The 12,400-nt window shown below is 36.3% G+C and overlaps 1 protein-coding gene across 1 annotated transcript in view; it reads left to right on the forward strand.

Moving 5' to 3' along the window:
- Positions 1-2,471: 2,471 nt before the first annotated feature.
- LOC134359133 (protein CC2D2B-like) overlaps positions 2,472-12,400 on the forward strand; it is a 139,454-nt gene continuing 129,525 nt past the window's right edge. The window contains exons 1-3 of the mRNA XM_063072098.1: positions 2,472-2,665; positions 10,508-10,562; positions 10,963-11,031. Coding sequence (XP_062928168.1) covers positions 2,472-2,665; positions 10,508-10,562; positions 10,963-11,031 — 318 coding nt within the window. The remainder of the gene's footprint in view (positions 2,666-10,507; positions 10,563-10,962; positions 11,032-12,400) is intronic.

Raw genomic sequence — 12,400 nt, forward strand, 5'->3', positions numbered from 1 at the left:
TAAGTGCAGTGCTATCATTTGGTAACCTGATGCCCTCTTTACAGAGACTGAATGACAGTTCTCTTTGTCATTTCTTAAAACCATGGCCCCACTATTAAACATCGCTATCATTTCCCAAACTGTTACTGATCTAATTTTCTCTAGCGATATCTTTTCCACTGCCTTGAAACTCATGATTCACTTCTACTTCCTCTCTTAGATTTATAAGCATGATTGCATCAGTTAATCTGTTATTTCTGTGTCTTTCTGCCCCAAGAATTTTTTTTTGTCATGACTAGCTTTTTGCCCAGTTTATTTTCTTCAGTTTTCATCCATAGCATTTCTAAGGAGATTGAGGCAAGCAAGGCTCCCTCCCACCACCCCCTTCACCCCACATCTTAACTGACTTTTATAGGAGCACCATTGAGAGTGTCCTGACAAGTTTCATCTCCAGCTGGTATGGGAGCAGCTGAGCATCAGACCAGAAGTCCCTACAAAAGACTGTGAGAATGGCCGAGAGGATCATACGTGTCTCCCCACCATCCATCAGGGCCCTTAATATTATCTAAGATCCCACCCATCCATCCAGCATCCTCCTTGACTTTCAACCTTCAGGTAGGAGACGCTGATGCATAAAACAAGAACAAGCGGGATGAGAAACAATTTCTTCCATCAGGCCATTAGGCTTCTGAACTCCCTGCTGCATCGCATTCGAAATGTCACTGGTTAATCTGTTCCGTACCTTACAATATTTAATTTATTCAGTTTACTTTGTTTATTTATGCACAATTCATCTGTAGACTTTATTCTTACTTTCATAAGTTATTGTGTGTTATATGTGTGTTGCGTGTACTACTGTGCTTTTCACCCTGGTTCGGAGAAATGTCTTGTTTGACAGTATACATGGATACTGACTTGACTTATGATACCTGTTGCCATTTTGATGGTTGTTCCTTCCCACCAAAATAGTTCTCTCATGTGAAACAACAATTCAGTTACTCTGCTTCCAAACTAGTGAATTGATGTATTGATAATAATGTGATAGCTACAATGGAGTGACCAAACATAGATTGGGTATCTGCTTTGCAGAACTCCTCTATTCAGTCTTCAATTCGCCTAAGCTTCTTGTTTCATTAAGTCATAGAGTAATGTAGCACATAAACTGACTATCTGGCCCAGCCCATCCATGTAAAAGGCACAGAATTATTTTTGACTTATCAGAGTAGTTGCGATTGCCTACCAATGACTTATCTGAAAGTGCCATTGGAATAAACCATGATGCTGTGCTGAGATGCCGTGATGTGGAGCCTATGAGTCTGTTCAGTTTCTTGCAGACAAGGCTACACAAAGAATCCAAGGACTACACTTCTGGAATACAATGAAAATTTCAGATAATCAAAAATGAAGTTGGAGACACAAGAGACTGCAGATGCTAGAATGCAATATATGCTGGAGGAGCTCAGCGGGTCGGGTAGCATCTTTGCAAGTACTGCGTCAAGGCTGAGATCAAAGGGGTAGTGGGGAGATGGGCCAATATGGGTGGACTGGGGAGGGGTGAAAGATGATGGGTGGGTGGAGTTGGGAGACATTGGCGTGTGGAATTTGATAAGTAAAGGAGGTGTGACAGGAACTATTAGGTGAGAAAGGAGTCAAGGAGTGGCAGATGGAACAGGATTGGCGGGGGGTATAGGTGATTTGACAGTGAAATCCTGTGGATGAACTATGTGCATGTACTAGATGGATGGAACCAAGGGGGGAGGGATATAAAAATGGGTGAAGGGGAATGGGTGCTAGAAAGGCAGAGGATGGGTTGGGGGACATAAATGGATGGATTGGAAGGGGGATGGGAATAAAGATGGGTGAGGGTGGGCTGGAAAGGCAGAAGGTGGGATGGATGGATTGGAGGGGGAAGGAGTGACTTAAAATTGCAAAACTCAAAATTCGTGTCATTGGACTGGATGACAGAACATTAATTTCACTGCAATGCTCTTGAATCAGAACAAGCTCAAAACCTCTCACAATTGCTTTTGTTGAAGTTGCTTGTACACCTTTGTTACGTTTGGATGAGAAAGAAACCATTGATACTGCATTAGCACAAGGGAAAGCAAACAGATATGGAAGAGAAAGCAGTGATAAACTGAATGAATGAAAGCTGTGAAGGAACAGGAAGCAATCACTTAGGGCAAAGGGCAAACATTTAGTAAACATACATTTTTGCTGTTGTTGGAAAGCTGAGTTTTATAACTATGTTTGAGCAACAAAAGAAGATCTACAGTTGTTGACTTACAAATTGGGCCTAACAAGAATTTACTCATGTAAGCTTTAAAACTGAAGAGCATTTGGAATGGGATTGGAACTCAAATGGGAACTAACTATTTAGTTATGCAGAAAATATTGATAAGTCATGCAGCAAGGGAAGTAATGCTGCTAACAGAAAACACAGAAATTGAAGATCAGCATAACATAAGTTTTGTCAAGAACCTTACAAGATAATGCAGGGTCTCAAGTTCATGGAATTGCTGTATGGAAGCAAAAAGACTGCAGGAACAGCTTTAAAATTGAGCACTGAGTTTGTGGATATGTCTCTGGTTGGTGATGTCATCAGCAACAAAGGTCCATCCAACATTAAAAAGGGAAATAAGATGACACAAGCCCAATACTTACATGATGAACAATCCAGCATGAGGTCTACTGTAGAAATATTTATAAAGCATATTCTTAGATAGCTGCCACTTTTCTCCTCTGGCATCTTTCTTTGCTCCAATATTCAGCTGGATGTCAAGCATTTTGTTGAGTATGTTGGGTATTTTTCTGGATTAATCCTGTTTCCTCTTCTCATTCCCTATCCTTGTTTGTAACATTTCTATATGGCCATATTAAAGTCTCCATTACAGAGTCCATTATTGAAAGGCAGCCTCCAAAACAATAATAAAAGCAACTATTTCTTTCCTTTCCATAATGTTAAGACCCAAAAGGTCCTACACCAAGTGAAGGAGCAATTCACTCATACATCCAATCTAGTATATTGCTTTCAGTCCTGACAAAGTCTTCTACGATGAGATACTAAAAACACATGGAATGATTGCTTTGCAAAGGACCTACATTCAGTCCACAATGGTGAGCTCAAACTTCCAATTGCCTCCTATTTAATTCTCCATCCCACTTCCACTCTGACTTGCTTGTCTGTGGCATCCTGCACTATTTCAATAATGCTCAAAATAACCTTGAAGAATAGCACCTCATCTTCCATCGGGTATATTGCAGGCTTCAGAAATGAATACTAAAGTCAACAATTTCAAGTGCCTTGCTTTTCTATCTGTATTGCAACTGTCGAGTTCTTTTGGAGGGTTATCCATCTGGAATATTAAGCCATTTACTTCCTTCTGTGCATAAACTACATGATCATTTGATTAATACCAACATTCTCCTTTTGGGTCCAGTTCTCTGTAACAGCTCTGACCTGAATTTCACAGCTTTTACTTGTTCCTGCTCACCCACCCCTGCCACTCTTCTTGTGTGTGGATAAGGAAGAAACCATTAATACTGACATTCTTTTTTTAATTGCCAAACCCTTTGTTAGCGGAGGAATTGAATTTGGAAGCATTTGTGGAAATAGGTTTAGTGAGTAACTTCATCACATGTTGTGTATATGTTGTGTATATCACATATGCTGCACCCACAGTATCATAGCAGAATAAGGAATGAATGATTAGGTGGTAGATGTCAATCAAGCTGACTGCTTTGTCCAAGGAGGTGCTGGGCCTCATGAATGTTGTTTCGGTTACCCTTATCCAAAGAAGTTAAGAGTTTCAATCCATGCAATGTTTGGGTGAGCAGGGATGGGAGTATGATGGAGAAGTCTTACCTTGCATGTGTACATAGTGGAAAAGCTTTGAAGTGCCAGGAGATGAGTCATGTCACTGATTCCAAGCCTCTGATTTTCTCTGGTAGACACAGTATTTATATGGCTAATCCAGTTAAGTTTTTGATCAACTGTGACCCCGCAAAAATGTTGATGCTGAGAAATTTAGCAATAGTAATGCTTTGAATTTCAAAGATAAATGGCTATATTATTTTTTGTTGGAGTTAGCTATTTCTTGCTATATATGTGTCACTATGCCAGATATGATGGTTTATGCACAGATGTGCCTGATCTGCTGAGTATCAGCACTCTCTATTTGTTACTTTAAGTGTACATTTGCTGCATCTTTACTGCAAAATGAGTAGTGCTTGCAAAAATAAAACAGAAATTAACAGTTATTAGGAAAGAAGTATGGATTATGGAGATGATTTGAGCCAGTATAATGGATTGGGCTCTGGATCTGAGTGGCCATTGACTATGGACACTTGATAGCATTGATCAGAAGCTACAGATCCTGAAAGATGATATATAGAATCTCATAAAGATGGTTGCCATATTATTTCCTTGGCATGAACAGCAATAATTAAACTCATGTAATGGAGGCATTAACTGGCCTGGAAACTTCTCTACTAGTGAATCTGATGAAGGTGATGCAACCTGCTCTATGCTCATGAAAACACACAACTTGAAAATTTCACCCCCATCTCCTTGGTATCATGGGATTGTGAATAAGAAATATTGCACCAATAATTGACAACTGTGGTTTGAGCGTTTAATAATAGAATCCATTCTCAACTGTGTCAGCAAGAAATAACTGCACATTACACAATTGATGATTATACCCAAATAGGTTTTAATGGTTGACCAAAGCAGTAAGTTCCTATGGATACATGGGCTTCTGCCAGAAGGTATGAGACTTAGTGTGGTCTGATAGGACTATCATGAAGTTTGGATTGATGACTTCAGCAAAGATTGTGCTACTATGCAGTAGGATTACTGAAGAGACCTGAGAGGACACATCCAATGGTCTAATGAGAAAGCAGACATAGTTTAATTCACTTACAATTAATAAGCAGGCTTCAACTCACAATGAAAATGTGATAGGTATTAAATAACGGATAAGTGATGTTCCACTAGCTTGAGTTGTTGAAAGACTATATTGCCTTGCTTGTGTGTTGTTCAAGTTTGAATCACATGAATTGCATTTGTCACTTTTGAGTCTTCTAGCTTTTTAAAGAATTGAAAAATACTTAATCTTTTTAAACATATCTTAATCCTTGATTTTTAGATTTGTATCAGAAAAAAAATCTTACTGAATAAGCATGTAACAGACAACTGGCTGTCAATATTATAATTAATGTAAGTTTGAATATGATTTGCTACGTTGTTTTGCTTTCAGGCCCATTATAAATATCCATTCAAGGACCATTGCTCAAGTTTAATAAAATGGCACAGTAAGTATGGTTACTTTTATTTGGAAGCCAAACTGACCCAAACTGAATTTATTGCAATGCATTGAAAAGCTTTGGAGTCAATGGTGTTAAGGATGTTTGCAGTATTGATGTGAAATAACTAGAATTGTTTAAAGGACTAGTACATATAATACAAGTGTTAGATGTACAGATCATCATGACCCCATATTGGAGGATAGGAAGCAATTTGCCTAGTCCTCCCTGGAAGTGTTAGAAATAAAGCTGATTTTTAAGTCTGTTAAGAGCATGGGTAGATTTAGAGTGATGAATGGGAAGACAGTACAGAGGAATTTGTTGTACCTTTTTCATGAGTAACTGCCCTCCCCACCATGTAGAAATTGTATAAGTAATAGCTGTTTTTTTCAGTGATACACAATCTAAAATTGATTTTATCAGCAATACACCATGTTTATTTCTGGGTGTAAACGCTGGTTGCAACCTGCAGTAGTGTCTCTAATGATTTAAATGACATCAAGAGTTAAGAAGCACTCCCTTTTCGGGCTTTGTGATATAAACTGGAGCTTGCAGGCCCAGAAAATGCTTTTCTTTGAACAGGCATCAAAAAAGTGTTCTTTATTTAGGTGCCAGTTAAAGGGTCACTAAAGACATTGAAATACTTCAGTCATCTTACAGCTCCAAAACTTACTGAAGTTTGTACGTACAAATTCTGAAGTGTTCAGCACTTTTCCATTTGTGTCTGTATGTGATGTTGTAATTCCTGTACCTGGACATGTATGCAGCATTTCTGTGAGAAATTAATCCATATATTGACAAACTGAGCCTGTTATTGAACAGTCACAGACCAAGCAGATTTTAAAAATGTTGCTTTCTCTGGAGCAACTTAAGTTAAATCTTGTTACTGTAAATACAATGAAAAAGTTTTCAATCCCATGTTGGATAGATCCATAGGTATAAGTCGGCTACTCTTATCAACTCTTTTATGACTGATTCTGGGATTTCAGAAATTTGGAGATTTCTACACCCAAAGGACAAAGAATTTTCATTCTTTTCACATGTTTATCATTCTTATTCTCGAATTGACTACTTTTTTATTGACTCTGAATTAATTCCATCTGTAATTGATTGAAATTATGACATTATCGCCATTTCGGATCATGCTCCGATGAAACTTTCTATTAAGTTAATGGGTACTTTTTCTACTAATAGACAATGGTGATTTAATTCTAATTTGCTTCAAGACTTGGACTTTGTTAAGTTTATGAAGGATCAGATTGATTTCTTCTTTTCAACTAATATTACGGAAGAAATTTCCAACGGAACAGTATGGGATGCTTTTAAAGCTTATGTCTGCGGACAGATTATTTCCTATTCTGTTGGTTTAAAAAAACATACTATGAATGAAATACTTTTGTTGGTTGATAAAATTAAAGAAATTGATAAAAACTATGCTATTGCTCCTATCAAGGAGCTTTATAAACAGAGAGTTGAACTTCAAATGGAACATAGTTTACTATTAAAATCCTCGATCGAAAATCAATTAATGAAAACCAGAAGTGAATTCAATATTCATAGTGATAAATTGGGTAAATTATTAGCTAATCAATTGAAATCTACTTCAGTTAAATGTCAAATTACGAAGATCCGTAAATATGATGATACTTTGACAGTTGATCATGACGAGATCAACAAAACCTTCCAAGAATTTTATACCTCTTTATACCATTCTGACTTTCCTCATGATTTTAACATCATGCATGATTGTTTAAGAAAATTGAATTTTCTAAAATTATCACCCAAAGACTGTTTAACATTAGAAATCCCTATTACAGAGGAAGAAATAACAGCTGTAATCTCATCAGTGAATTCCGGTAAAGCACCTGGTCCGGATGGTTTTACAGTGGAATTTTTAAGTTTTTTTCCCTCTATTCTCTCTCCTTGGTTGTCTAGAATATTCAAGGAAGCATTCAGTTTAGGTAAATTACCACAATCGTCTTATGAAGCTTCTGTTTCTTTAATTCTTAAAAAGAATAAAGATCCTCCTGATTGTACATCATATAGACTGATATCTCTTTTCAATGTAGATTCAAAAAATTTTTCAAAAATTTTAGCAACTAGGTTAGAGAGGGTATTACCTCATATTATCTCTGTGGACCAAACAGGATTTATTAAAGACCGTTATACATCTTCTAATATTAGAGGGTTAATGAATATTGTTTATACCCCTTCACTTAACACTCCAGAATGTATTATTTCATTCGATGCTGAGAAAGCTCTTGATAGAGTTGAATGGCCATATCGATTTAGTGTGTTCAAGAAATTCAATTTTAGTCTGATATTTACATCCTGGATTAAATTGTTATATCATACCCCTGTAGCTTCAGTTTGTACTAATAATCAAAGATCTCCCTTTTTTCGTCTATCTCACGGTACTAGGCAAGGATGTCCTCTTAGTCCTTTATTATTTAATATTGCACTTGAACCTTTAGCAATTGCTATCCGAGACTCGCCCAACATTTTTGGTATTACCCGCGGAAATGAAATACATAAATTATCATTATATGCAGATGATTTGTTATTATATATCTCTAATCCGGAGAAATCAATTCCTGTTATTTTATCTTTGTTGGCTCAATTTAGTAATTTTTCTGGTTATAAATTGGACCTTAATAAGAGTGAATTATTTCCCCTAAATAAGCAGGTTTCTATTTATGGATGCTTACCATTTAAATTGGTTATTGACTCTTTTATATATTTAGGGGTTAAAATCACGAAAAAGCATAAAGATTTATTTAAAGCTATTTTTTTACCCTTAATTGACCAGATTAAACTTTTGTTTACTAAATGGTCACCAATGTCTTTGTCACTGTTCGGTCAGATCAATGCTATCAAGATGATTATTTTGCCTAAATTTTTAAATGTATTTCAATCGGTACCAATTTTAATTCCAAAATCTTTTTTTGATAATGTTGATTCAAAAATTTCCTGATATATATGGTAGAATAAAAACCCTAGGTTAGGTAAAAGGCATTTACAGAAATCTAAAAAAGACGGGGGGGGGGGTGGGGGTTAGTGCTCCCGAATTTTAGATTTTACAAGTGGGCAATTAACATTTGATACTTAAAATTTTGGTTACGGGACTTGGATGTAATTTCAAGCCCACATTGGGTAAATCTTGAATGTAATTCTTTACAAGGGTTTTCACTGGGTTCTATTTTAGGGACTTCGCTTCCTTCTATTCTTTCTAAATTATATAAACAAATGAATAACCCAATAGTTAAATAGATTCTACATATATGGTTTCAATTTCAAAAATTTTTTGGGTTGAACCAATTTATTTTATCATGTCCTATTATATCTACTTTCTTTTTTCAACCCTCCACTATGGATCAAGCTTATTTAGATTGGAAAAATCAAAGGTATAGTACGATTTTGTGATTTATTTTTGGATAATTGTTTTATGTCCTTTGAACAGTTATCTAATAAATATAATTTACCTAGATCTCACTTTTTTAGATATTTACAGGTTAGAAACTTTTTAATTACTGTTTCTCCTAATTTTCCGCATTTATATTCAATGGATATTTTGGAAAAAATTTTAGATTTAAATTTTCTTCAAAAAGGCGTTGTAGCAATTATTTATAATATAATTATGAATTTATGTCCTGATGTATCTAATAAAATTAAAACTGATTGGGAAAGAGAACTCAAGATTACTGTACCGATTGAAAAATGGAAAAAATTCTTCAATTAGTTAACTCATCCTCTATATGAGCTAAACATGCGTTGATACAGTTTAAAGTAGTGCACAGGACTCATATGTCCAAAGATAAATTATCTCGTTATTACTCTTATATAAATCCTATATGTGATAGATGTCGCTCCAAGATAGCTTCTTTAACTCGCATGCTTTGGTTACGTCCTTTGCTGAAAAAATATTTAGAAAGGTATTTTTGATATTATTTCAACGGTTTTAAATATAGACCTACAACCTCACCCAATTACTGCTACTTTTGGGTTACCAATGATAGAATCAAATCACTTAACACCTTCAGCTCGTCGGATGATTGCATTTCTTACTTTAATATCTAGAAGATCCATTTTGCTGAATTGGAAAGAGATTAACCCTCCCACCGCATTTCATTGGTTTTCTCAAACTATACTGTGTTTAAATTTGGAAAAAATTAGAAGTGTTGTTTTTGACCCCTCTATCAAATTCGAAAAGACTTAGAGGCCATTTATTCAACATTTTCATATGATGTAATTTGACCATTTCCAAACTTATTTTACTTCTTTGTAATGTTGGTTGAGAGGAACGGAGTCATCGACACTAAGGCTTTCTTTTTTCTCCTTGTTTACGATATTATAAAACAGCCCATGCCTTTTCTTTTAGTTTAGTTGATTAATTCTGTTTAGATTAGTTTTTTTGGGGGGGGGGGTTTCCTTTTTCATGATTTTTTTTGATATTTTTCTTTGTTTTATATTATTCATCCATATCCTATATGATTGGGAGTTTTATCATTTAAGTGTTATCTGTTAATTTTAATTATAACAATGTATTCCCAATAACTTTGTACTACTACCATGTTATGTTTGTTTCTATGAAATTAATAAAAAGATTGAAAAAGAAAGAAAGAAAAAGTTTCCTTTTAATTTATTTACTCATTTACTCTTATGGACCCCAAGTTCCATCCTCCTAGGTACTGGCACGTGCCCCCTCCTCTGATCTTCTGTTCTTCCTAATTGATTGTTGATCATAGACTCACTAATCAACGGAGTTTCTTCGATTTTTATTTAATTTTCCCACTATTTGCCAGTGTCCATTCAATCGTAAGAACCTCTATCAGGCTTGCAGATTACATCTCCCCTCAATTGTGATGCTTGTCTGAAACACCACTTGTTTGTACTCCCCCACCAAATCAATGCCCCCACACTACCCACCTCTAAATGATACTTTTGGCTATATCATGGACATAGAAACCTTTCTGCCTCCTTCAAGCACACTGTTGCCTCTTGTTCAACCCCCACCACTACCACCCTTTAGACATCATCCAGCAACCGAGTGGTCTTGGTTTCTGAGTTACTTGTGTTTTCCATTGTGCTATCTACATGGGAAAAAGGAACCATCATGTAAGGCCCTTTCAGCAATTTCTGTTGCCTACTTTTTGTCATTCTTATATGTTGGCATCAACAGTATAAAACTTTACTAAAACTCATAGCTGCTTTTACTCTTCAGACAGAAAGATCAAACTGAAGCACAAAATTCTCAAAGTGACAGTGATGAATTGTGGGTAGGTGACATGTTTTAATAATAACTTTTCTATTGATAACTAAATCTTACTTTCAACCAGAGGTCTTATATTTGTTTTTATAATCTAACAGAAAAACCTGACATTCAGCAAAAATCCTAATAGTTAATACTTGAAAAAAATCTAATGATGCAAAGTTCTCACAGTAACAACATTGTATTTTGTCTTTCAGTAGATAAAAACATTAAAATTGTTCAGTTGTTTTTTAGAGATGGGATAGTTGACAAAGCATATTTGGAAGGACAGGCTTTGGAGAGGTCGTTTTTTAGACTAGGAATAGAGGGAAGAAAGTAGGATGATGCCATGATTCAGACAGAATTGCAATTCTATTTAGCAAACATACCATCTTTTTATTAATTGACTCGGAAATTTGTTTCACCAGGATGAGAATGCACAAGAAGAACACATAAGGCGACGAATTACAATTAGAAGAGAAAACATAAGAAAAAGGGTATTGTATTTCGTATTTTGCCACTCTAAGAGGCTCGATTTCTTTACATCAAAGTCTTCATCTTTGTCTATCTCTCTCCCTAGACCTGTTTGCAGCTTCCTTATTTACCTGTTTTTCTATTCTCTCCAACGTAACGTGCTTAAGTGGGACTTGACTCTCTCAATTTCAACCACCAAATGACCTTGTCTAACTTTTCTTCAACATCATCACCCTGATTTACCTTCATGATCAGATAAAACCTTGCCATTTCAAAGGTATTTGTCACCTGCTGTTGGCAACTGCAATTACTTACTCATCACACTCCAAGGCTTCACTTTGGTATTTGATTCCAGTTGTATTTAAAAACTATGTATCTCTGGAAGAACATGATGTTATGCTGGCTCTCCTTCTAATTACCTTCCTTTATTCTCCTGCTTTTATTTGTTCCTTGTCAAATTCTGAAGCGAAAAAAATCCTAAGGTTTCAGAAACTACCCAAACTATCTTTTTCATTTTTTGTAAACTTTATTTTTATCTTGTACTTACTTACTTGGGCCCTTGCTTCCAGTGAAGCATAGGCCCTCCAATCTCCATCATCCTCTGAAATTGATGTTATGGATGGAGTTCGTCATTGCTTCTGCAATCCACTGTATCCACTGTACAGGGGATTGGCCTATACAGCTTCGCCAAGCCCTGTTGGCCCGGCCTTACCCGTTTCCACCTCACATGATGGGGATGTAAGTTTGGACTTTGAGTGGCTTTTATCCTTGTAGCTTAACCTGAAAAGAATTTGTAGATTTCTTTTTGGTTCATGGAAAACTGTCAGCTCAGTCATATCTTAGACCATAAAACATAGGAGCAGAATTAGGTCATTTAACCCATCAAGTCTGCTCCGCCATTCAATCATGGCTGATCCCTTTTTCCTCTCCTCAGCCCCACTCCCCAGCCCTCTCCCCATTATCTTTGATGCCATTTTCAATCAAGAACTGATGAAGCTCTGCCTTAAATACACCCAACGAACTAGCCCCCCGCGGTTGCCTGTGGTAATAAATTCCAAAATTCACCACTCTCTGGCTAAAGAAATTTCTCCACATCTCTGTTTTAAATGGACACCTTCTATCCTGTATCCGTCTTGTCCTAGACTTCTCCACCATGGGAAACATACTTTCCACATCTACTCTGCCTTGGCCTTTCAACAACGAGATACCCCACCCATCCTTCTAAATGCCAGCAAGTACAGATCCAGACACATCAAACCTTCCTTGTATGATAACCCTTTCATTCCCGAAATCATCCTTCTGAACCTCCTCTGAGCCCTCTCCAAAACCAGCACATCTTTTGTTAGATGGGAAGCCCAAAACTGTTCATAATTCTCAAGGTAAGGCCTCACC

Source organism: Mobula hypostoma, chromosome 19 (genome assembly GCF_963921235.1).
Source record: "Mobula hypostoma chromosome 19, sMobHyp1.1, whole genome shotgun sequence".
Classification (NCBI taxonomy): Eukaryota; Metazoa; Chordata; class Chondrichthyes; order Myliobatiformes; family Myliobatidae; genus Mobula; species Mobula hypostoma.